The 26,672-nt window shown below is 42.3% G+C and overlaps 3 protein-coding genes across 5 annotated transcripts in view; all 3 read right to left on the bottom strand.

Moving 5' to 3' along the window:
• The window catches only part of rab26 (RAB26, member RAS oncogene family), a 34,136-nt gene extending 26,130 nt beyond the window's left edge, over positions 1–8,006 (bottom strand). Inside the window, exons 1-3 of one of the 3 annotated variants that reach the window (XM_086137851.1) lie at positions 7,867–8,006; positions 5,991–6,183; positions 4,432–4,542 (exon numbers count right to left, since the gene is read on the bottom strand). In XM_086137851.1, coding sequence (XP_085993977.1) covers positions 4,432–4,542; positions 5,991–6,179 — 300 coding nt within the window. In that variant the 5' untranslated portion in view covers positions 6,180–6,183; positions 7,867–8,006. Of the gene's footprint in view, positions 1–4,431; positions 4,543–5,990; positions 6,184–6,283; positions 6,547–7,866 lie in introns of those variants that run through there. The other 2 variants (XM_086137852.1, XM_086137849.1) reach the window with 2 other exon arrangements.
• On the bottom strand, positions 7,658–13,145 carry lmf1 (lipase maturation factor 1). Its single transcript, XM_086137847.1, has 11 exons — positions 12,600–13,145; positions 11,625–11,934; positions 11,370–11,380; positions 11,024–11,172; positions 10,850–10,915; positions 10,213–10,380; positions 9,794–9,974; positions 9,072–9,225; positions 8,722–8,905; positions 8,329–8,441; positions 7,658–8,190 (listed from the first exon to the last, which is right to left on the bottom strand). Exons 1-11 carry the CDS (start codon positions 12,814–12,816, stop codon positions 8,004–8,006), a joined length of 1,740 nt encoding a protein of 579 aa, XP_085993973.1. The 5' UTR covers positions 12,817–13,145; the 3' UTR covers positions 7,658–8,003.
• Positions 13,146–13,350: 205 nt separating this feature from the next.
• Positions 13,351–26,648, bottom strand: LOC147189577 (arf-GAP with dual PH domain-containing protein 1). Its single transcript, XM_086137848.1, has 11 exons — positions 26,360–26,648; positions 22,914–23,041; positions 21,154–21,245; positions 19,622–19,704; positions 17,490–17,602; positions 17,239–17,385; positions 16,047–16,130; positions 15,667–15,729; positions 15,305–15,376; positions 14,975–15,203; positions 13,351–14,121 (listed from the first exon to the last, which is right to left on the bottom strand). Exons 1-11 carry the CDS (start codon positions 26,442–26,444, stop codon positions 14,093–14,095), a joined length of 1,125 nt encoding a protein of 374 aa, XP_085993974.1. The 5' UTR covers positions 26,445–26,648; the 3' UTR covers positions 13,351–14,092.
• Positions 26,649–26,672: the final 24 nt, after the last annotated feature.

Genomic DNA, 26,672 nt, shown 5'->3' with positions numbered 1-26,672 from the left:
AATGGCAGATGTTTTTTTTTTAAATTTGAACCTTATTTTTGAGCAATTACACTCCATGTTTGATACACAGCAAATGTAAAACTGACGATTACCTAAGCCAGTGACTCAGACCACAAAGAATATCAACTCGCAAAAAGAAATAGCCTTGAAACAGCTTTGACACAAAAGGAAGCCATTTTCAGTGGCGTGTTGATGTGCTTCTCAGAGATTTCAGCTCCCTGTGCTCAATGTAAAGATGAAAACGTTTTTTTTTCCCCCCTGCTGTCCCTCAATGGGTTCATCTCTGTAAGCCAATCGTCAAACTGACTTCAGTCCTTCACTGGCCTTTCCAACGATATCGTGCGGAACAGGATTCATTGTTTCGACAATTTTTTTTTTTACATTTCAGAAAATTCTGTCCGGCGTACAAATTCACACTGTCACACGCACGTCACTCACGCGCAGAGAAGTCACATCTGTCATCTCTGGGCAGTGGGGTGTGCTAGATTATGCAACACTGTTATCTTTAAATTGGGAGCGCTATTCTTTTCTTTCGCAGCAACCGCCCGGACACAAACGGCTATCTTGAAAGGTTCATTTTCATTTTCCAGGAACGAGTGGAAGCTTGAAAGTTCACAGTAAGGTTTGTATTTATTCACGATAAGAAAAGAACATTTTCCTTGAATGCAAAAAAAAATAAAAAATAGCGATAAAAAAATTGATTCACTAAGCCGAAGAGCTTGACCAATCTAAAGCAATGAAAACGGCTCGCGCTCTTGACGATGCAACGTCGCAGGATCAATGAACAGGACATTGTGAATAAAAATGTTTGACATGAGACATGTGCATCTTTTCAATTTAAAAACACTTGCGGGTGAATTAATAGCGTGGCCATTGCTGACAAAAAAAATAGACCTGCCTGCCACGACCTGTTCCACATTGACATCTCAAGTAGTGACTTTTTTTTTTTTACAGCAATTTTCTTATCTCTAAAGGCCAGGCAACCCCAGCCCCACATTTTTTTTTTTTTTGTATCGACTTGAACAAATGAGCAAAGAGGAGCTAATCACGCCTGTATTTATGTTTAAAATATCCGTGGAGGTGTATGCAAAATATTTTTCTGATCTCAAAACAGGTCTCGAGTGCGGAACAGGATTTGAACCTTGTCTCGCGACAAGCAGCTTGGCCATCCTTCAACAACTGTGATCGAATTGGAAAGCTTCCAATTCGGAGCGCGAGGAACTGAGCTAGTCGTAAAGCAATGCAAAGAGGCTTTCGGGGCCAACCTGCCAAGAATATTTGCAACAAACCCACCCCCGCGCCCCTCCCTGAGGTTGTCAATTCAGGCTAATTTTAGTCACGGCTCACATTACTGCCGGCGACGTCACCGGAACATGTTCCTCAAATGATGACCTCTGTCCATGAAGCTTGAGGGGGGGAAAAAATGCCAGCCATCTGTCGCCAAATAAACAGAATCTACTGAATAGTAGAAGCACATTGTGTTGCTGGGTTGTCATGGCGACTTGCTCAACAAAAGGTGTCATCGCAGCAGTAAAAAGGAAACGCCAAAAGAGACGCGCCTGGCGACAAAGCAATGCATGCAGGTACCTTTGAACAGCCATAGCTCCAACACGTGAAAGAAAAAAAATAAAAAAGAAAAAAATCAGCCTAGTCATAGGCCCCAAAAATTCATCAAAACCTACGACTGCGAGAATTCAGAATCAAGAGACGAGCACGGGATTTAGGCAGGTTATGTAAGACAGGAAGACATAAGCTTCTGTTCTGGTGAGCTTGTCCCATGGAATCTTATTAGCATGAGTGCATTTGATCATTTTTGCCTTATCACATTTTGCCTGGCTTATTTTTAGTTGAGAACACAGGGGGGGGGGGGGAACAAATGCGCGGAGAAAAATTATTCTGTGGTGGCAAATTCCACTCATTAAGGGTCTTATATTATAAAGATGCTTAACACAAGTTATGCTGTTCCTTTTTTTATTAAGGCTGATTTTTTTAAATGAGCATCATCATGGTTATGTTTTCATGATCCAAAATGACTATTTTAGTTGTAATAAAAAAAAATGGACTCTTAAAAGTCAAGTCGAGTCTTTCTCATGGCATGTTAGTATGTGATAAATATGCAAAGAACACAGAAATTAGGACGGGGGACGGGGGGAATACTTTTTTTTCACGGCACTGTAGAAATGGATACCCAATGAAAAGCCAGGCTTTTATTTTGTGATTTTACATTTTTGGGGACTGGGGCAATATTTTGAAAAAAGAAATGGCATGTTAGTATGTGATAAATATGCAAAGAACACAGAAATTAGGACGGGGGAGGAATACTTTTTTTTTTTACGGCACTGTAGAAATGGATACCCAATGAAAAGCCAGGTTTTTATTTTTTGATTTTACATTTTTGGGGACTGGGGCAATATTTTGAAAAAAAAAGGCATGTTAGTATGTGATAAATATGCAAAGAACACAGAAATTAGGACGGGGGAGGAATACTTTTTTTTTACGGCACTGTAGAAATGGATACCCGATGAAAAGCCAGGTTTTTATTTTTTTATTTTACATTTTTGGGGACTGGGGCAATATTTTGAAAAAAAAGGCATGTTAGTATGTGATAAATATGCAAAGAACACAGAAATTAGGACGGGGGAGGAATACTTTTTTTTTTACGGCACTGTAGAAATGGATACCCAATGATAAGCCAGGTTTTTATTTTTTTATTTTACATTTTTGGGGACTGGGGCAATATTTTGAAAAAAATGGCATGTTAGTATGTGATAAATAAGCAAAGAACACAGAAATTAGGACGGGGGAGGAATACTTTTTTTTACGGCACTGTAGAAATGGATACCCAATGATAAGCCAGGTTTTTATTTTTTTATTTTACATTTTTGGGGACTGGATAACAGTAATACCCTTATGGGAGGAAAGCGCTTTCGAAGGGCGAGGACGGACAGGGATGGAGGACGATTGTTATATGAATAAGGACGGAGGGATGGCGGAAGGGTACCCAGGTCGCCGACGGAAGACGGACCGGCAAAAGTGCTCAAGTGCTCATCTCTGCTTCCTTGAGCAAGACACTTGGTTTAACGTTCGGCCCTCGCAACAACAACAAAAATACTGCAACGTGCTTGTTGAATTTCCCCTTGAGGGATTACCATTTGCATATGAATTGGTACAAAGAAAGAAAGAAAGAAAGAAATTCTCGCCTGCTAAAAATAACAGTGGACAGTCAAGCATAAGCATCCGGTTCGAAAATAATTAGAACAGTCTCTTGAAGTCTGGATATAAAATATGCAGTCGCCATGGCTGCGTTTCTATTCAAAACTTCCCAGTAGAACGTTTGGAAGACATGAAAGCCACTGAAAGGCTGATATGCCACCACCACCATCATCATCATCATCACCGTCATCATCAGCATCATTATCACCATCATCATCATCATTTTCTGCATCAGTCTACCAGGATGCAAAACAGCTCACACCCGTCCGTGTCTGATAATGGTCAGTCCTGCGTTGTAAATCTAAAATGGCCTTTTTTATTTCTTGTTTGCGTTTGTTCCTCGGGCTCATAAGAGGGTGCTTGTAACTTTTAGGTTGTGTTCGTAAGGCAGGCTGGGTTTGGATAAAACAAACTGCGGCGCAAGAGCGCAGCTCGAGCGGGGGGGGGGGGGGGGGGGTCGGGTTGAGTATGAGCACTTCAATCGGAACCCTGGTACTCAAGGACGCCCACAAATATGCAAATCAAAAACATGGTAGTAAAATGCACAAAGTGGCGTAAACATGTTGATCATCAACCAATTACTGTGTTGCTATTGTTCTCAGGGTCATTTATTTTGTGTGTGGGTGTGTGGGTGTCAATATTTACGATCACTAGTCATGATGTGGGTGCTCAACACAGATGACAAAAAAAATTGGACATATTAAAAAAAAAAAAAGCCAAAGAAAGAGACTTGTAATCGATTTTAGAGATGTTGAAAAACCTCCATGAAGACAATTTGCCAATCATCTAAAATTCGTTTTCAGCTTTGTCAGATTTTCTTTTTCTTTCTATGCTGCACACAAAAAAAAATATCCACTTCTCATTTTCCTGGGTCCTATCACTGCTGGTTGAGGGTTTTTCCCAATTAGTTATTTTTTGGAAGAATAAAATAGAGAAACCAGCAAAACATCCCCATTATTGAATGAATGACTTTACTTGAGAGCTTTCATAGCATGTAAAGAAGCTTTTGTTTGGGACAACGTATTGTGGGCACTGTGTAAAATTGTCGATTAGCATTCCTTTATGTTAGCCGATATGCCGTTATCTGAAATGCTGTTAGCTAATTATCTGTTTTCTCAGGTGGAAGACTGGATAAAAAACAAACGACTAGACTTGTTATTTCTATTATTATCTATAGAGCACTGTTTTCACGAATCTCGCTTTTTCAAGAGAACTTACCCGGAAGTCAATGCCCACCGTGGAGATGAAGCTGCCAGCTAGAAAGGCTCCATCTTTGAAGCGGACCAGCAAACAGGTCTTTCCAACACCCGAATCTCCCACAAGCATCACCTAAAGACACCAAAGATATGACATCGTTGAAAAACCAAACTGTTGTTTTGCATTTATCACGGAGAGCCTTAGATTTGCAGTGTGTTGATAGAGCACTAAACTTTCCTTTCTTATGAGATGCAAAAATGGAATGACACCCATTAAGAGTTGTAAAATAATTTAAAAAAAAAAAAAGACAGGACAGATGGCCGACAATTACACTCTGTTGAGTGCAAACTAGTGCAAAGACTGAGCAATCCAAAGCATGTTTGTCTAGCTCGTTACAAAATCATGACACTGGCCCGGTTTAGTCATTGGTTCGACATTTTTTTAATTTGCAGATAGTCCATGGAGTTTAATTTGAAACAAGCAAACAATAACGGTCCAATAACGGGGCAATTCTTGAACCGGGATTAATTAAGAGTGTGAAATGAATACTGGTTCCCAGGAGGAATTCGCATACGGGAAGCATATTATCAGCCTTTGCGGACATATAACTTGCATGTAAACATAAATGGGCAAAATGTAAAAATGTAAGGAGACCCACAACACACCGAGCAATATGGCTGAACCCAACTGAACTGTCAAGCATCGTGCGGGGTATTTGTAATTTCATTTGTACTCTTTGATAGAAAGTAAAACAAACACAAATCCATGTGAATTGTTTTTACGTTTATCAATAATTCATCCATGGTGGAGGTTTTCACTCTATTTAGTAGCACTCGTTTTTCCCATTATGATTTTGGCATTGCTACATGCATTGGTGGCCGAAGACTTTTGAAAAGTGTTTATGTTCGCTAGGTATACATTCTGAGACAATACTTTAAAACACAGGTGTCAAAGTCAAGGACCGGGGGCCAGATCTGGCCCGCCACACCCTTTTATGTGGCCCGCGAAAGCAAATGAAGGATGTCAAGTTCCATGATGCTTGCTAAAGTCTGAACCAAAATTTCAAATTGTCATATGATATCCGCAATAACAGTCATTATTAGACTTCTGATTGTAAAAATAGTTAGTGATCAATTTGTTGTGCGCTGTGTATGTAATATGTGGAGGGGATTAAACATTTATATGGTTTCCCAAAATTCATAAGGGCCCTCCGAGGGAAACCGTAACTACAATGTGGCCCGCGACAAAAACGAGTTTGACACCGCTGCTTTAAAACGAAGAACCAATTTTCAAATGTAAACAATGTACTAAACTGACTAGCACAACTATGAAAAAATTAATAATTTAATGACGACAAAAAATACAAGCGCATTAACTCTTTCAGTAGCACATAACAAATGGAAGCAACACATTTTGTAGAAAATCCAAACGGCTAACCAAAAAAAAAAAAAAAAAAGTAGGCGACAGGAAAACTTCGGCAGAGCGAAACAGTGACGACACACCTGCAACTATTTGGGCACACTTGCGACTCTAATTAGGCCGAGAATTATCGATGCACTTGCGTTCAAATGTTATCTCACCTTGAAAGCAATGTCGTAGAATTCGCCGCTACTGCTGATGGACGGTCTGCTGGGGTAAACCAGTCCGGAGGTCGGCGAGGCACCTGCAGCCAAACCTTTCCCTGTCCTGCCACCACCACCGCCGCCGCTCGGCGACCCTTTTGGACTCTTCGTGGTGCCTTTGCCCTTTAACGCCTTCTTCCTAGACATGGCTCTGGTTACAATCGGCGTTAACAGCATGGGGGGGTGAAGAAAAAGAAATAAGAACCAAGTCAAAACCGAGGAGGTAAACGTGCTCCTTCTGGTTCACTTGCAGTTTGGTCGAAGTGGCGCCCGTGGCGAGGAGGACGCTTAAGTTCATCCCTGCGCCCACATCTTTTTTTTTTTTTGCTGACGCGCGTGACAATAAAAACAAAACAATCCCCCCCCCCAAAAAAAACAACCTAAGTTAGTAACGACGCAAAGTATAAAAAAATATTTATAAATACTTGAGAGCGACAACCTGCAGGATGCGCTTCGCAACGTAAACAGTCTCTCTCTCTCTCCCTCCCCCCTGATTGGAGTGAAGAGAAGGCATGCTCGCTCTTGATGGTTTAAAGGGAAAGTCGCCCCCACCCCCCCTCAAAAACGTACATTATCACCCCCAAGGTATAAATATAGGGTATTAATCGAAACTGAGGTAAAGCTGCACCAGTCTTTTTTGTTGTTGTTTTTTTCTGGGGGAGGAAATAAAATAAAAATAAAAACTTCCGTCTTCAAAGGCGCCGTTTGCTTTTGGCACTAATTTGAGTGTTGAAAGCGCATCATTGCAAGTTGTAACAGTGTACAAACTCAAGGCTAGCACTATCCGCCGTAATATTGGATGGTTACGCATTGTGCACCGCTTCAGGAGACAAGCCAGGAAATTAAACTGCGTCCCACAAGAGTGCTTTATGAAAGCAATGTCAGAACGGTGAACTGGCAGCAATAAATTTCACGGCTTACGTGCCACAAATTTACGGGACAAAATGAAAAACATGCCAGCCGCCTGCAGGCCAAAAAGTTCCCTCCGCTCTCTGAAGAGAGAATGTTAAGACTAAACTAGGAAAAACAAAATGTTTAAACACGACGCATAAACATGAGCATTCAATGAACATTTTGTTCCAGGCTTGGAAAGATGCCATGCACACGACCCACACGATTGTGAAGTTTGGCATCATGGGGGGGGGGGACAGCTACTATCCCCTAGCACCACCTACTGGTAGTTTGTTGTTACTACAACTTAAAAAAACATTTCTGCCAGTTACCTGTATTTGCACGCATTTTAACGCTTTAATAATTCGAATATTAAGGTTGTCAACAACTCTCAACTTTTAACCTCAGATAGAGCACACGTATGATCCTAAATGACTTTGGGGTAGCAAGTTAGGGCAAGATACCCACAAGCACAAAAAATAAAAAGTTACTTTGCTCATTCTTTCCAGGCATTTCTCTGACATGGTAATAACTATTCCTTTTCGAAAATTTTTGTTTCAAAGTGATGGGACTTTGCACTGATAAATCGCATGACAATGAGGGCAGTTAACTGTGTTAGCTTTCTCAACGCGCACAGTAAAATGAAAACCGCAAAATTCAATCATTCGAGCAGGTCGTACATTTTTGTCACTCAAAAAGCATAAGTGCTTTCTATACAGTAGCGCTTGTACACCTTGTCTTATAACCAGCTGTTCATTTATTCCCATCAGATGCAGTTTATCACAACGACCGTATATTTGAATGACATTAAAATGCACATTGTCATTGAAGGTGAATAAACAAGCATACAAGAGCAGAGTGGCTTGTTTGCTCATTTCATTTTGGTCAAAAGCAGCAGCATATGCAAAAAAAAAAAAAAAAAAAAGGAAAAAATTTAAATTACCCATATCATGATGATCATATGGCTCATGTTGGTCCCAACTGTAGTGAGGCACACAAACATAACATGTTCTTTTCCACTATCGATGACGAGTTCTTTTGACCACGATAGTCCTCTGTGTGGCAACGTCACCGATGTCCTTAGTTCTTCCGCGTTGGTATATGTGGGTGAGGCCAGTCCCTGGACTGGAAGTATCCCCTGAGTGCTGCAAGATCCACAGCAGGAAAGTAGGGCCCGATGCGCTTTCGCAGCCACCACTTGCCCTCAGCTGCGCTGGCACTGCCTGGCTGGCTGAACTTGTATCGAAAATGTTCTCCCCGAACCCACCTGAGACATAGACAAAATAGGACTGAACACATTACATATGTGCGCTTGTTGCCAAACTCGATCGTGATCATTCCACGACACAAAAGCTTAGATGAAACGATATGAATTAACAACCCGTCACAAACCGTAGACCTTTACCTGGGTATGCCTCTGTCCTGGAAGGGGTTGTGGTCCAGCAGCGAGAGGACTGTGCTATCGTTCGCTAAAAGGCGTCCCGCTATGTGAATGACCCACTCACTCTGCTCGTAGGTCTGTGTGGAAAACGAGAACGCGGATATTTTTTTTTAAACTTCAGGAAGACTATTTTGTCATTAAATTCACTCCCAAAGACGTTTTTAAACGTCTTTTCAGGCTTGGTCTAGAATTGGCTGTTACTGAATGAGTTTTAAAAAAAAAGTGGTTGTGCATGAAACCATAAATAAAGAAGTGACTGCATGATGATGCGATGAGATATCATTCGTGATGTTAAAATCAAGCAATTGTGTTGCAGTGAACTCCTACATGGAGAGATTTTGCTGTTGAGCGACTCACCTGGAAGGCCGCGAACCACATGAGCCAGTCCAGGCGGTAATGATACGGGGAAATGAGACACGGCCGTCGGTAAAGATCTCCTGGCTTACAAAGGAATTGGTATTCCTCCCAGATAGCCTTCGGGTCTTTGGGATCCTCACTCAGAGTGCCCTGGAAAATCACTTCAGTGCGCTCCTTGGTAATACTGGAAAGGGGAATACAATTATTGAGTAGTGGGAACAAAAAAATCGGATGGGACAACAACAAAAGGTCTGATGGTTGATAGCTGAGGATCGAAGAATCTCTTGTGCCATCTCAAGGTCATCAACGACTAAACACTCAATTGTACTTGGCCTCCGAGAGAAATGTACCTGCCAAAGGCCCCGTAGGTGTTGACGATGCGCAGTGGGTCAAAGGAGGTGTTCATCACCTGCCTGGGACTCAGTAGGTTCATGAGGACCGGAACACTCAGACAGCCGATCAGAACGCCCAACGACACATTGACCACCTGACGAATCCGCATTCCTGACACACACATTAAAAAAAAAAAAAAAAAAAAAAGAATTGGACTCAGCCGGATTTCCATAAAGAAGGTTCAATATACTGTATACTGTCTAAAACCCTTTTCACACTGCAATCGCTCAGCGTGACTGGGTTGCGAGGCAACCGGAGAAAGATGATGAAGCCCCTCTGCCAGCATGCCCATATTTGGAAGTGCTAGCATAGCAGCCAACCAGGAAGTAAAGTCGGAGGCGTTTGCTATCCACTTTCGACTACTGTACTGTCTTATATTTGAATGGACGAATGATTGGCCCCTCGCGGCTCAAGCCAGGGGACAGCCATCTTACGTTGCCAAGGTTAGTGTTTACTTCTGTGCGGTTTCCACGAAAAATGCTGACATGATTTACACCAGGATCCCTCTAAGGAGTAAATGACAACAACTAAAAAAAAAAAAGGCATTTGCCATCTGAACATAAAAGAAAAAATAAACTAACATGTCAAGCTTGTGTTTGTGGTCCCCTCAACACTGTGGGTGTTGACAACATATGACGTTATAACGTTTCCACGCCATAAATGAACGCAGCATGAATACCTTTAGTGGCTTCAGGCGCCCGTCCATTTTTTTCCTCATCTTGAATCTTCAAAACAGTTTTCTTGGCTCCACTTCCAGAGCGAAACAAGAAGCCCAGTGATGCGTCATCAAAACAGGCCAGACTGGGTACAATGGTCAACCAGTTGAGGAAACTGAGGTTCCCACTCACGATCAGAACGATCTAGAGCCCGAAAGACACAGCAGAGACGTGGTGTGATTAGCAATTGTATGTCCAGTTTGTTTTTGACAGCCCGAATTAAAACATTGTGTTTCTAAATTCATTTTGATTGTTTTCATCTGTGAAAACACAAAACAGCTGACCGAAATTTATGTAAACTTGAACTAAAAGCACTGCTTGTTTGTTTGTGTGTGTGTATTTTTTTTTTTCCTTCATTGCACGAGTGTCTGAAATTGTCTACCTGAAATAGGACCTGCAGTGCGCCATTGACAATGCACATCCGCCTGCCCAGTAAAGTGAAGAAGGGGACGACGAGCTCGATAAAGTGGTTGGACATCGTCTCGAAGCGATGGAACCACCAAGGGGAGCGATGCATGTAGTAAGACACAGGGTTCGGGACAGGCTGCGTCTGAGATGAAAATGACGGGAAGAAGTGATTTTTATTTATTTATTTTTAACAGAAATATAATAAGATGCCCACTCCAATTTTACTCATGAACCCTTTCATGCACTCCTAAAGATAACCTGTAACCTGATAACGTGAGAAGGTATCCACTGCGGTAACCGCTGTGACAGTGGCGTGCGGTGAGGTGCATGGTTGGTGAGGCACTGACTCCTTTGGTGTCAGATTTACAAATATATAAAGCAAAAAAGGGTAGCTTATTCAATTGGCTAAACATATTTGCGACATGCAGATACACGGCAAGCAGCACGAGCCAGTTGCATGCATCGAACCAGTTTGTGTTGATTGCGCAATGCAATGCGCATTCAGAGGTGAGGCTCCGCCTCACCTGCCTCCCCTGACCGCACGTCTCTGCCGCTGTCCCTCAAAGGGTTAATCCAAACATAAAATTTCACAGAGAAGAAAATCAATCTACCTCGTAGTGATAATCCATGCACGTGAGGTCTCGCCAACATTGGTCCCCTCGGATTTTAATCAGGCCCTGAAATACAACACCAAAGGTCTATTCGATTTGTGCAAGTGCACCTGATTATATATACTGTACATATTGAGTGGCCAAAGAAGAAGCGGGGGAGAGAGTTTCACTCACAGCTCCAAGCATGATGCGCACAATTAGCCATCTGAAGGTCCAGATGCAGATGAGGGAAGGGGGGCAGCGGCGGGGGACTTGGGACAGAGTCCACAAAGGACACAAGAAAATGGCCAGGAAGCCCGTTTCCAACAGCTGACTCTCCCAGCCTGGATAAAAAAAACAAGGATCTCTGTTCATAGATAACTCAATTGTAATGACAATGATAAAAGGAGACCTCGATGTGGATTGAGGATGATATGCACTTCACATTTCAGTCAATGTCGAAGGGACAGGAAAGGGTATTTGGTCATTTAGCGTAATTGATGACAGTCAAAGAAAAAACAGTATCATGAAGTCAACTTACCAAAGGAGTACCTGCAGAGGAATAAAAAAATGGTTAAAATGTTGATACAATTTAATTCATGAGGATGGTCTTTCACACGCACATTTTAAAACAGTTCTCATTTCCCAGGTACACGGCACAGTAAATAGATGGCTCACAAAATTTTTACTTGACTGTTTAATTTCAACCTTTGTGGGTGGGCATGGACTTCAGAGACCCAACTAGTCAATTTTTCATAAGATGTCATCCTTACATTTGAGCGAATCCAAAACTTACCATAGCTGGCCCACATTGACCAAGGAGTGGTATAGCACCCACAAGGACACCATGATCACCATATTGGCCATTCCCGTCACCAGAACAAAACCAGAGAGGGACATCCCCACCAAGGCGATGCCATCCAAGTTGGCGTCCATATTGCTCCAGTCCAAGAACCAGAGTACGGAAGGTGTGTAGGCCAGAGCAGCCATGCCTATCTTTCCTCCAACGTAGCGCTTGACACTATTGAGATAGCCCTTGCAGGGCATCAGGCCATTTTCGCCGATCAGCTGTTTATTCTGGTTGTAAGCGACACTGAACGCCACAACTGGATGGGGGGGAAAAAACATTGAAGATGGGTTGTTTTTATTTTTAACTCATCAGCGAAACATTTTACATTTTTGTCAGGGCTGAGCATTTCATCAATTTAAGTTTGTCTGTCAATGGACTTTTTTTATATTTTCTGAGGAAATTCTTGGAAGCTACTCCTCGAGGGCGCGGGGAATACAATTAAGAAATAAGTAAATCCAAAAAGGAAAAAAACCCTACGCTTACCGTGGCTTTTTCTATGGCTAATGGAAAAAGAAGCATCAATTGAAACCAGATAGCGGATTTTTAAAAGAAAATATCAGAAATTATTATTGTAAAATATTTCAAGTGCTGGAGGCTTTAAGCCTAGCGCTAAACATTGTACAGGTACAATTTTGCAAAGATTGCCAGAATTAATTCAAACAAATCGGAAGAACCGCGGCACATCATGCTGCCGTACAAGACAGCCTCAACTAAATGAATTTTACATTTCTACATAACTTAATTGATGTAGAAGCAGACGTTTGGGCTGTGAGCACAAGACAAAGGCTGTCTTGTGCTCACTTGTGCGTAGTGTTATTTAAAAGACTTCAAGATGGGATGTTTTATTTAATGCCCTGTATTTAAATCTCGAGCCGCACAAAGCGTCGTCAAAACTTGATTCGTATATTTACCCACACTCACAGTAAATAAAGGCAACGGAGCGCAGCAGCACAATGCGAGTGAGCCAGAAAGTCCCCGTTTGCAACGACTGGAGCTTCTTTCCTTTCTTGGTGCCTTCGATTGTGTTGACCGCATCTTTTCTGCTGATGCTGTCGGCAAACTTTGCGTCCGCTGCTGAAGCCCCTTTGGGGCGTCTTTTCCTCACTGACTCGATATTGCTTTCACAGGAGGTCGCCATGTTGTTTTTGCGTCACTCGGTCACGTGATCAAACACAGGCGGAAATTCATGTCATTTGCTGTGTACAGTACAACAAACTTACTTAACGCACTATTGTCTGACCTTTTATTAATTACATTAAGTGTGTTTTACTATTATTTCTTTTTTTTTTATTAAGAAGTAAAGATAATTATTTCGAACCAACTGTACGACACGGGTCAGAGTTGCGTTGATAGTCAGGAGTCTGAAATAAACGGTTTTGAATAAAATATAAAAATAAAATGCATCGTACGATGCTGAGTATTAACTGTATTAATTTGTGCATATAGATGTGATTTTCTATTACATTTTTCTGGAACACGTTTTCCTCTGACAACCCTGATCATCAGACAGACCCTGTGAGGTAAATTTGAAATCTGATTCGATGAAAGAAACCGGCAAGAAGGCCCTGGGCGCAAATTAGATTCACAACAAACAGAGGCTGACTGAGAAAGCTGACTGAAAAGCCAACAAAAAAGTTTTTTTTTTTTAGAGTGTACACAGACAACAAACACATGACGCGTTCATATGTATTCGGTTCTTACAGTAAAACAAACAATTACTGTGATTAAATGATCATCATCGTTTAAAAAAAGGCCAAATAAATAAACAAAACACTCGTAAACACAGTCCCATCACATTACAATCCTTCAACGCATCGGTAACAGTTTCACAATGAGTTCAAGAGAACAAATAAAGGCAACAGCTGTCATATACTGGATAGGCTTAAAAAGAACTTTCCCGCAGCTATATTAAAAAGCAACCAGTCACTGAGAATTTGTATTTTGAATGCATATTTGTGATCAACAGTACTTTGCAGATATAGGTTTAGCATGGTTTCCAACTCATTTCAAATGTACCCACATACACGCACACACACCCTGCAGTCGATAAATCAACAATGCAATATGACTCAACCTGGGTAAATATCAATTCATGACATGAGAGTTGAGGGAGGTGAAACCTTTCACAAGACAAAATTCCAGGACAGGGACGACATGTCTCCCACAGGTTCCTGCAAAAAAAAAAAACTCTTTGTCCTCACATCAGCTAAAGGAGCATTGAGTCCCATGTTCGTTTTCTACATAACGGGTTCAATGATGTCAACCTGTCTTGTGTGACTTATCATCTTTCCTCATGGTGGTCTACCCACTCCTGTAAACGCCCACCCCTTGCCTCAAGCCACAGTCCGTGGTCTGTTTTTGATCCGAAAGTGACCAGGTCAAATCCTGCTGCGGTCTTGCTTTTTTCTAAGGCCTCAAGGTTTGTGTTTAAAATGAGCCTCCACTGTAAAAAAAAAACAAAAAACAACAACAAATAAGTATTTTCTGAAAATGTGACATGATAAACAACCACTACATTGGCTTTCTCTCCCCATAACAGGAACATCTTGGCTGCCAATTTTCATGTGACAGCCGAGCTAAACTGTATGAAGCATTATCATGGGAGAGGCACTATCACAAGCAGAAACACACACATCTGCAAAAAGAAAAAAGAAAAAAAAAGTGTGGCGCCCCTGCTATCATGCCAAAGCCAAAATGGTAAGCAGAGCTGCACGGAGTTCATGATAACTTCATTTCAGCCAGACAGGAAATACTGTGTGTCAAGCAATTCTTGATTATTGATTAAAGCAAGTCAAAGACAATTAGAACCTATCAATTATTTCAAATTTTGAGGGAAAAAAATATCTCCTGAACCCCCTCACGCACCCTGTAACCCACACGTGTCAAAGTCAAGGCCCGGGGGCCAGATCCAGCCCCCCACATCATTTTATGTGGCCCGCGGGAGCAAATCATGGGTGTCAACTTTCATGATTCTTGCTGAACTCTGGAACAAAATGTTAAATTGTCACGGGTAATAAATAACGTTGAGAATTTGCACCGGCCCTCCGAGGGAAGCCGTAACTCCGAAGTGGCCCGCGACAAAAAAATGAGTTTGACACCCCTGCTGTAACCTATAACATGATAAGCTTTAACTTTAGTGACCGCTGTCCCCGGAAGGGTTAAAGCCTCAAAAAAGGTGGTTTTAAAAGTCTCGGAAAATTTCTCATGGTTATATATGAGACAAATTGAAACTTAATTGATAAACAGAGAAAAAAAAAATCAGTTTAACTTGAATAATGTCGGCCAAGCCTCCGTACCTGCGTATTCCTGGGGCCTCATCGGTCGATTCATGACTCTCTGAAAGGCTGCGATCCAGTCTCGTTGCTCAGCCTCAGTCTCGCAGGCAAACAGGAACTTCCTATCTGGCGTGACGATGGTGATGCCGTGATTCCAGTGGTAGCCTTGAATGGTTGAGGGCAGGCCTGGCAGAACGGTGTAACTGTTCTCTTTACTGCCGATGAACACTTCGCCGCGAGCATAGGCATCCTGCAGGGGGACGGCAAGCGCCGACAGCCCGAGTTAAAGAAAACATTGCCGCAGTCAGCAAAAGTCCCAAAGGTGGAGAGAAGGTGCGAGTTGGATTATACCAAGGGGTCTTTAAAATACATCAGTCGTCGGTCGTCCATAGTGAACCACCTCTTCTTGAAGCCCTCTGTGTGCTGCGCCAGCAAAAGTCAACGTCAAAAACGGGAAGTGAATGAGACAATCTTGGTCTTTGAACGGCAACAGTGGATACACCAAATGAATTGCACATTCTAGTGGAAGTCCATTTTCATTGTCTTGTCTGTTACGATACGTCAAGTGTGTCGAAAAATGAAAATATTGTTTGTAATTCAGAAAGGGAGCATTTTGGTGAAATTGAAGAATTTGCCGCGGATCTCCTGAAGATCTCTTAGGACACAATAACATGCTGCGGCAATCACGGTCGGGAATCGGTGACGATACAAACCTTTGGGCCTGTTTTCTCCATGAAGCCTTCCTTCATGAAGTTTCGGGTCAATTTCGGCACCAGCTGGAAAGCAACAAAACTAAATTGAAAAAGACGCATGGATCAAATATTTAACATGGGTTTCCTAGCTGCGGTCCCGCAATTTGCACTTCAAGAAAGAACATCGCTAGATTAATATGCATTTTCAGTGCTGAGGCTATATGAATAATTGAAACGCCAAGTCCTGGTTCATCTGTCTTTGAGACCAATGGTTAAAATGTAAAAAAAAAAAAAAAAACTTGCAGAAAATGCTCCCAATAATAATAATAATTTAAAAAAAAAGGCTACAAAACGCATGAATTCCACCAACACCCTTTTCCAATGAAGTCATCCATCCTCACCTCCTCATTACTTGCTCCAGGGAAGGCTACTTGGAGGTAGTGGAACCTGGCCGCTCTGATTGCATTGAACCAGTCGACCATTTCCTGGTTAAAAAATAAATAAACAAACAGCTGATTTGAAACAAAACCATGTTTTTATATTTGCTTGGAAAGACTTTAAGATCATATGCATGATGTCGTCAAGCGCACTTTGGTTATGTGCATGCTGCTGCAGCCTTGCATCGATACCGTCTCAAGGAGGCTGACTGAACCCGATGAACTGGATGTTCCACCACTTGGCCAGCAGAGGGCATAAGTGTGCTCTAAAACACACAGCAACGCTTTTCCTCTGGCTTCGCTCGATTCTTGTTTTAATTCGATCTATTTACTCTCTATTGCAGTTGTTCATTCAAAAGTGTGCATGTGACATTTGCGGAATGATTCAGAGGTGCAAACAAGACCGGATTAATGCGAAGGTTGTAACCTAGAGCCCCTCATGACAATAGGAAAAAAAAAAACACTACTTCATTGAAGTGGACACTGGATGAAAAATCGACAGTGATATCATGACGTATTTACAGTATCGTTCATATTTTTGTCAATATTTTATTTATGTTTTCAGGGGGCAAGACTGATCAAATGGCGTTGCCAGTAATGTAAAATCAGCAGTGGGGATCTTGCATCACCGTGTAAATTAACTGCCCTCCTGAATGTAACTCAAACCACACCCATTCATGTTTAATTAAACCGCTGGCAACAAAAGCGAGTACACCCCGAAGTGAAACTGTCTGAAATTGTCCCAATTAGCCATTTTTCTATTTTTTTTCCATCTCGGTCTGATTTAAATCGTGTTATTGTTGCCGATGTGTTCAAATTGGTGCTGTCAGTGTACAGTATCCATAAAATGTGTATCAACTGTAATGTGCATGTGTTAAAATCAGCGGGATTGTAGTTTGGGATTTTCATTTGAGTTCGTTTTAATTTCGTTTTTTGGGGATTTGAATATTTTCAATTAGTTTTTAGAGCAAGATTTAGTTTTAGTATTAGCTTTATTTTTTCCCCTTTTAATACACGGACATTTTTATGATGATTAAAGTTAGGTTTTTTTTTAAAGCATTTTCATTTTTGATTGTATTTCGTGAATGAAAATATTTTTTTTAATTTTAGTTATACCGTTCATTTTCTTGACCGACAATGACCTCGGTTGACACACCTTAGGGTCGCTGTGGTAGACAAAGATGTTCCTTGTGCTGTTGTCTTTCAGGTAGGTGATCTGCAGGCCGCAGGGGTTGCCAATCTTGGCCGGTTGGAAGGTGGCGTTGAGGGTTTCGATTTTCATAACTGCCTTGGGATCCCTGGCCTTGCGATTACGAAAAACAAAAAAAAAAACAAAAACAAAAGGTGTTGACCTTCTTGGCTACAAAGCAAACACGTGTTTTGCATCAAAAGCAGAATCGTGCTCACATCCTGCTTGTTGAAGTATTTGAGGGCCCCCTCCCTCTCGGACAGGATGAACTTTCGGCTGAGAAACTGACCGTTGTCTCGTCCTCGTTTCCATAGAAACCCCTCACGGTATCCTGAGCGGTGAAAAATGAATGTTTTTCGAGTAAACCGGGCGAGGAGAACATTTTGAACCAGTGGCGGTGACATCTTGTACCCGAGAGGGAATGTGGAAGGAAGTGCAAGGCACAAACTGTCTCGCTGCCAGATAATTTCCTTGTTCTTAATATTCTGTTCTATTTTAAGCACACATTATTCCTCTTTACTCTTATTTTGGCCCGAAGGCTCAGCCTACGTTGTCTCCATTTTCTCACGATACTCGTCTATTTCTGTCAGGCAATGCTTTATCTGCGTCTTGAACCGGAGGACGCCTCTGCAAAAATAAATAAATGAATCAATCAATAAGTGACTCAGCAAAGCATGCCTGCAATAAAAAAAAATAATAATAAAGAACTGGGTAAGATATAGGCCGTCGTTTAAAAAATGAGACTGTCAATTCACGTGATTCATTTGTGAGTTTTAGCAGACATGTTTTTATGACAAATATCAACATTTTTGATTGCACTCATTTGCTCAAACACTGAAAAAAATGGCATGTTGAAAATCGCTCCATTTTATTTGGGCATGTGGTTGCACGAAATAAAATCTGGATCGAGCTAAAAAAAGAAAAATTGTACTTAACCCTTTCAGGGACAGTGGTTACGACAGAGGACATCTTATGTTATCAGGTTACATGAAAGGGTTTTAATAAAAAAAAGCATCTAAATCCTGATTATTCTATTCTTTCAAAGCGCTTGTCTTCATGCGCTTCACAGGTGAGCGGAGCCCAACCCAGCAGGTGAGATTTCAACTCAAAAGTTCATTTTTCTCATTATATCGATTCGATTGTTACCCATTGCACGAGAGCCGATACAAAACGACATCGCATTGTGCTGTGCATGTTAATGAGGCTCATGTTCCTAAGTGTCATAATTGGTGTGATCATGGAGAAAGTCTGATGTCGCCTCTCAATTGGGGCGTACAAAAAAAAAAAAGAAAAAAAAAAGAGGCCTTTGCAAGGGTGATCAAAAAAGCCATCGCTATTAAAGGCAGAGAAACTGTGGTTTGATTACCCACAGCGGGTTGATCACTTCAAGCAAAGCCATTACCGCCCCATTACCAATCATCTGCAAACGTAGGTAATGGCACATCAGAAAGTCATTTGATCCATTGTTTGGAATAAAATATTGACTAGCATGGTTTTAGTTACATTCAGTTTTAACATCAAACCCCACTCGTGTACAATAAATGACAGTAGGGTAATTGCATGTCTTCTGTTCTCCCGCCCCTGCTGCTCATTTCCATTTTCCTTTTTTTCCCTGGCACTTGGCTGCCTTGCTTTTTGTCTTCTTGTCCTAAGTGCCAATTTTACCGTTTGGGCGGGTGGGCTACAGTACGAACTGCATGTGTGTGTGTGTGTGCGATGAGCCTTTGTGTCTGCGACTCTCTGACATGAAAACATTCACCTCCGCTGGCATTGCCTCTTTAATCAATTGGCCTCATTGTCCCCCACCCACAACTCCTTCCCGTTACACTCTCCTCGACTTCGCTCCTCTGCATTTACAATCAATGCTGATATTGGCCTACCGCTGAGGCCGGGTTACTGCCAGTATCCTATCTCAATCGCCACGCACAAAAGGCAGACAGATGCAACTTGGCGGCGATGATGAAAGCTTGATAGAATGACTTAATACTTTGCACAAAATGTATTTTGTAATTTGTGTGCGTGTAGGTGTGTGTGTGTGTGTGTGTGTGCGCTCGCAGATGGTTCTTTTTTTCTTTAAATCAAAATTATAGGAAGCAGATTCTCTCTCATATTTTATTGTGGAAACATAAAGGAAAATCTGTTATATTTAATATGAAAATTCATCTGTGCAAATGTAAATCTCATTACCCTTTCGTTTAAAAAAAAAAAAAAAATCTCTAATTGGTACCTGGTTCTCTCTGGAGCTGAGAAAAATCACTACAATGGCTCAATATTGGAGGAAATATGACCACACTGGGATTTCATCCTGCAATGTGTCACGATGCAAAAGCCAAAGCGATTCTTGCCGTACCTGCAGTGTAAGGTTCTTGCTTCTCGATGAACTCAAATTCATTCCTCTCGTACTTGGCTCGGATCCATTGCTCCCTTAGCATCCTGGAAACAGCAACGACACGTCTCACGGTTCCAGCTTGCAACCGATCATAGTGAAATAACTGGGAGGCAGGCCAAAGTTGTGAGTGTGCCCCCCCCCCCCCCACATAGTGACGAATGTAATTCTTCAAACAAAACCAAAAATCTCATTTCATTTTAGGCTTCAATCACGTTAATAAATATCATACCATATTTCTATCCATAAATTTTACAATTTATTTCACCTCTGTTCCCTTAAAAAAAAAAAAAATGCAATTTTAGCAAATTTGGGTCGAAAAGAAAACGGCATGCCGTTAACCCACTGTTATGCTAGCTCTCGCGGCATACATAGGAAGCTAATTGCTAACGTTTTTTTTTTTGCATATTGAGCAGCTCGTTTTTTTTTCCCGCCCATCTGCTTTCATTCATGTCCTTGAGTGCAAATCGCGCATCTCTGAAACTGAAAGAATGTCTCCGTTCCCCTCTTGATGCAGCTCCGAAACAGCCCGAATCATTTATAATCTACCTTGCCAAGATTTATTAACCCTTTCATACACCAATAATGACAACCTGATAACATGACAGGCTGTCTGTCCACTGTAGTGACCGCTGTCCCTGAAAGGGTTAAATACCGTTTGTGTCAAAATATTTGCATATTTGCTTGTCCATCTTTGCCGGCATGTTGCCTATGCTAACATGTTACCTAATACCACTGATGACCCTCAACTTTATAACTAGGGAATACGGTCATTGATGTAACACGGGTTGATGATTGTTGACATTCTACACGCACAATGTGTGCTTTTTGATCTCCTCGGTTTCAAATGTTTGCTGCCATCTTGTCGCCCTTTTGGAGGACATCAGTTCCTTACACTTTTTTTTTTTTGCAGCACTCACTCTGCGAATAGCAAGGGTTCACTGTAATCATGTGACCTTTTCTGACCTATAAAGGGAAGTTGCATATGTAGTCATCACGCAAGAAGGAATGTCAGCATCCGCATTTTCGTGGTGACTGAGCAGTCACCTCAATTCTAAGACTCCAAAAAAAAGGAATTTCTCGTTCAGCCTATCTTTCCAAATGCAGGGGGCCACAAACATATTTTGCTATTTTATCCTGCATACGTGTTTGTTTCTTGACCTTAATTAACTCGAATAATGGAACAGCCCCATGGTTTTTTTGCTGTGCCAATAGCTGCCAGCACATTTAAACAAACAGTGAGTGCTCAGTATCCCAAAGTGATTCCGGGCTGTGTTGCTATTGAAGTTTGACGCAAAAAAAGAAATGATTGGATCGTTGTACAGGCCTATCTCTTCTTTTGGTCCCTTGACATGTTCATCTTCAGGACAATTGATTGTCCCATATGATTTTGTGACACATCCCTGGTTAACATTCAGATAAGCCCATCATATGCACTGTTGATATGGTCTGTGGGATGCCAGAGCCTTTATTCATTAGTCAGTGAGTCTACTTACTTGCAGTCAGTATGCGTTGGTCTGTAGTAGAAAGCCGGAACATTCTGCTCATATTTGGCCTTAGCGACATTGTTTCCCAAATCTGCTAGAAGCTGCAAGACAGAAACAAGTGTCCCCCCCCCCCCCCGACCCCCAATCGCATCATCAACCTGTATGCTTCTGAAACATTGCAGCAGATAGAGAGATAGAAAACAGTGTCATTCATCCGTTTATTTCCTGTACAGCTTGTTTTCATTCAGCTGCACCCTGGACTGGTTTGCCAGTCACAATGACAGGGCACATCCAGAAAAATACCCACTCATTCACACTAATTTCGAGTCAACCCTTTGAGAGACAGCGGTTACTTCAGCGGACAGCTTATCATGTTATCAGGTTGCGGGGTGCAGGAAAGGGTTAAATTAAGCAAAGAAGCTGGGATGTGGGATGAAAACTGAATACGCGAAGAAAACCCACGCAAGTCGAGCATGCAAACTCCGTGCAAAGATGTTCTCCTCACTCTTAGGCAGAAATGCGAACCGCTAATCCGCCGCGCTCTTTCAGGGATGATTTTGAGTCAAATGTTAAAAGCTCAACAAAAATATCCATCCATCCGTTTTCCGATCCTCACAAGGGCCGCGGGGGGGGGGGGGGGGGGGGGTGCTGGAGCCTATCCCAGCCGTCTTCGGGCACTAGGCGGGGGGCACCCTCAACCGATTGCCAGCCAATCGCAGGACACACAGAGACAAACAACCACCCGCGCGCACACTCACACCTAGGGACAATTTTGATTGTCCAATCAGCCTGCCGTTTTTGGAATGTGAGAGGAGATCGGAATACCCGGAGAAAACCCACGCAGGCCCCGGGAGAACATGCAAACTCCACACCTAGAGCCGGTGTGGGGTTCACGCGCTAAACCACTGGATCACCGGGTCGCCCTCAACAAAAATATTTGGACCAAAAACAAATATCCAAAAGGTAGACACATGATATGATATTCTCTATGCATCTAAAATCGCTTGACTGAGGCTCGCGTCAAACGTATCCTACTAAAAAAATCATGGCAATGACTGTCGAATGTGTGCTGGTATTAAGCACACACCACATATCATTTTCATTTTTTTTTCCCAGCGGGTGGCTCGAAACTGTTTCTGCTGTAAAATTAGACATCAGGGACTTATTCTTGAATTGGATCACTGAAAGTATATCACTCGCTGAATACTCCAAAGACAGCACCATCTTTTCTAATATCATGGCAAGGGACATTTACTCAATTGCAGATGGGGGTAGGCATCTTTTATCACCAATCTATGATTTCACCATTCTGCTTTTTAACACTCAGCCCTTACTCGGGCCCATTTATTGCCACCTCACATCTCAACCTTCACTGAATGACTCACGATATCGCCACCAGCCCGCACCCCACAAGCTCCTTCCCGACAGCCTGTTTCAACATCCGAAGAGATGACCTCACGTATCTCTAATAACCAGCTTTAACTTTGGTACAATATTCACCAAAATGTGGTTTTCTTTAACCCTCTCACCTGATAACATGATAAGCTGTCCACCATAGTGACCGCTGTCCCTCAAAGGGTTAAACTTTAAAGGCGCCATATGATGGAAAATTAACTTTTTGCTTGTGTGTAAAAAAGGATGGGTCACTGCCCATCTATCAACTGTGACATTTTTTTTTTTCATCACGTCTCCTTGAAATGTCATTTGGATAGCGCATGCAAGCCGGTACAGCTTCCACTGACCTTTAATGCTCGCTATAAGAGCCTCACCTCCACATCGCTGGCTTCCCACGTGCCCTGAATCGACTTGACCCTGCTGATGTGCGGGATGCCGCGATGAAGGAGCGAGCAGGCCTGGCAAACAAACACACCCAGTGTCAGTGATGCCCAGTCTGGCTCTGCAGGCAGAAGACAAGAGGAGGCAAAAGGGAAGAAGGGAAGAGGAGAGGAGAGAGGTTGCGGCAAGTAAACAAGCAGGAGGGATTGAAGGCCGGATGAGTTTGGTGGGGAGGGAGAGGGGCAGTGAAAATGGAAGGAGAGAAGAGGAATGGGTGAGGTACTGTTAGGGCAACGATAAGATTTCAGGGTACAGATGAATTGAAAGCACAGGTGGTTTCTTTGTGCGTCTGTTCGAAAGGCACGGGAGCATGGCAAAATGTCATTTTCAGGAAATCCTGTTTCGCTCGTAAACAGGAAACAGATCGGCTGAAATTCAATAAACAGAAACGACACGCCTGCAGTTTCATCACCGGATCGCAGTTTCGTCTCGGGCGTGCACAAAAGGATGGGCATAAAGATCGATGAGCCAATGATTGATTATTTGTATTTTGAGTTAGAAAGCATTCTCAATTCATTGTATGAAAGAGCGAGTGAGGAGGCGCAGCACTCGTGCTGCTGTTGAGGAATAAACACTTTTTTTTTTCTTGGCTTTTTCGCCAGAGCATTTGACGTTAATTGCAAAAAAAATAAAAATAACATATCTTGGTGGTTGGTTTGAAAGCGCTCTGGAAATTAAGTTGAGTTGAGTTTTTAGCGGACGGTTCATTCAAACAGCATTGAATGCATCTGCTGATATCGACTCGACCGGCTTTCTGAGCCTCGGAAGCAGTTAGCGAAAGGTTTTCCGACACTAACGGCACACGGCAGCAGAAAGCTGCCTGTGGGTGTTGAGGAAAAGTACACTTAGACCCTGAATTGCAGTTTCTTTGATTCTGCCCACATCCAAAAAGCTTACGAGAGACGTAATGTGCTAACCGTGAGCAAAAGCCAAAAAAAAAAAAAAAAAAAAGCGTTGTGAAAGCAGAGCGCCAGACGATAAGACGCGCTGCAATTGGGAATGCAGATCTACAATTGCCCGTGACATTAGGTGCAGTATGCCGACGCAATCTGATCAAATGAAATACAAGAGCAATTTTAAACGTGATGCAAGGTATTCTAAAAATCCTTCATTTATCTTATGAGAAGCAATTTATGTATTTTTTTTCTTTAAATCTATAGTTTTGGGGAAAACATTCACATATGTTTCAAGAAATGTCTTATTACAAAAAAAGTGATGGGAAAACTTCAAATTCGGGGTGTTTTTTTTTGTTTTTTTTTTTTTGGAAAAATACACTTTTAGGCTAAAAAAATGTCATAATCTTACAACAAATAAAGTTGATCTATTACTGCTTCAAACAACAAAGTGGAGGAAAAGTGGTTAAGACGGCACGACTGTTTTATGTGTTGTATTATTTTGTCATTTTATGTTAACTCATTTAGTACAAGCCAATTCTGGACCAAGTCTGAAAAGACGTTTAAAAACGTCTTTGGGAGTGAATGAGTTAAGTGTTCTTTTGATGGCGGCACGGGCACCCGCAGCGGCTCCTCTTGTTGTCTGTTTAAGAGGGAGGAAATTTCATTTGTGCTGTATACAGCACATTTGACAATAAAGTTGGACTTGACTTGGACTTTCGCATACAATGAGAGAGGACCCACATACCACTTGTGGTTGTCGGGCCACGCTTTGCGAATCACTGGCCTACCGTAACAATACAAACCTGCCCTTTTCTGCTGAGACCTAACTGCCCTGCATAAAAGCTATTAAAAAGTCAGCTTTTATCGCATGTCCCTCATAACATTTCAGACGGCTACAAAACACAGAACAGAGTACACACTGAACCAACCCATCAAACGGTGAGGTCATCGCTGTCTGAGTCAGACCGTTTCATGCCCGTCTGACTAAACCGCATGCGCGGGATACGTACACGGGTCACTGTTCTCAGCACACACCGCCACAGTGCTTTTTGACAACACCAGGAGAAAGAAATTAGTAGTACAAGGCGGGGTTCTTTCTATATCTGGGCAAAGTAATTCGTACATGCCACGAGCCGAGTGACTGATGGGATATCACAGCCGCGTAAAATCATCAGCTTGATGTCACTCATCATCAAGGCGAAAAAGCTTTTTATTTGGATAATAGTAAGCTTCGGAGCTTACTATCTTTGTGGTTGAATTCCTGACATCAGCTTTCAAAAGCTCAAAGATTCCGTTTGAATTTCTACTTGCGGCTTTTGATTGACAACATACCGATCGGCATTGTATACATGTAAATGGCGCTAGTACTGGCTGCACAAAAAAAGAATTTCAAAAATGCACGAATACCACTCTCATGTCAAATCATATTTTGGGCAAAGGTATTTAAGAACAGATTGTGCAGGTGTACTTAAAGTGGTGGGCCGGGTCTACAAAGCGCCCCTATTTGAGTTTTCACAGATTTTGCATTCAAGTCTGCCAGAGCAAATCTGGCTCTAGTGTTGCTCTGCTGCAGCCAGTCCTCAGAGGAACCATCAAGGCATCTTTGGTGGGCGCGCCTCCAAGTGCCGGGCATTCAGCCCATCCTGGAACCTTTGTGGCCACTTTGGCTACACATCACTTCTGGGAGAAGAGGGGCGGAGGAATAGAAAACAACACACATTTGGTGTGTGTGTGTGTGTGTGGGGGGGGGGGGTTAAAAAGTTCAAGAAAGGCATGAGAGGAGTACAATGAGCAAGCTTGTGCAGTGACATAAGAATATCACAACGCGGCACAAAAAGACGCTCAGGTGTGTGCCTACTGTTAGTCTAGAAGTGATTTTTGTGCAAATTTAAACTTGCGTTTTGACATTTTGAGGTTACAAAAGTAGCACAATGAGGTTGTTCACGGTGGATAGTAGTAATATGTTGTCAAGCAGCAAAAAAGCCATGCTGTGTTACTGCTGTTATTCTTGCTTGTTTTTTCATTTGATTTCTGTTGACAAAGATTTTCTGTTCTTACAACTGAAGGAGTGTGTTGTCTTAGTTTCGTGACAGAGTATGCGACGTTCTAATTTACAATTTATAGTCAAATCGCCACTGTAGGAACAGAAAATGAGGACCTCTCTGTATTGTTGCCCCAGTTGTGCAAAATGAATTTGACGAATAAGATCCAATGATGTTCGCAGTAGCCTACAACATCATACCATCACCTCACTATGGACACACACACACACACACACACACACACTCGAGCAGGAACAAAGCAGGTTCATGAGAGGACAGTTGCATGACAACACACGCACACGCAGTGATTTATATGGTTAATAGGTCTGACGAAGTCAAGTCTCTCTTCATCTGCTGTTCCTCTAATTTGATATACAGTATGTATGACAGCGAGTCCATTGTGTCAAGAGGTGTGCCGTGATCAAGAACGATTTGCGATACCTGGGTTTCCGCAGTCCGCGCACATCTCGTTGTCCGGTCTGGCCAGCACGTCTTGCAGGAGCCGGTTGTTCACCTCCGGTTCCATGGTAAGCGTTCCCGAGGTCGACACAAGCACATTCGCCGACTGGAGGCAAGCAGACAGAGCAGACCATCACCTGTCTGTCAGCCGGATGCTCTCGCTCTCTCTTTCCCTCTCTCGCTCTCTCCTCCCTCTTGTGTATGATGGCTTTATTACTGTGGTGCCTTGCTGGCTACAATCATCTCAAACCCATCATCCCTCCATGCATGCTCACTGAGACACCAAGTGGTGATG

Source organism: Hippocampus guttulatus, chromosome 19, assembly GCF_054856545.1.
Source record: "Hippocampus guttulatus isolate MCC_2025c chromosome 19, RoL_Hgut_1.0, whole genome shotgun sequence".
Taxonomy (NCBI): Eukaryota; Metazoa; Chordata; class Actinopteri; order Syngnathiformes; family Syngnathidae; genus Hippocampus; species Hippocampus guttulatus.
Note: the sequence above shows the minus strand (reverse complement) of the source record. Positions and strands in the feature narration are given on the sequence as shown.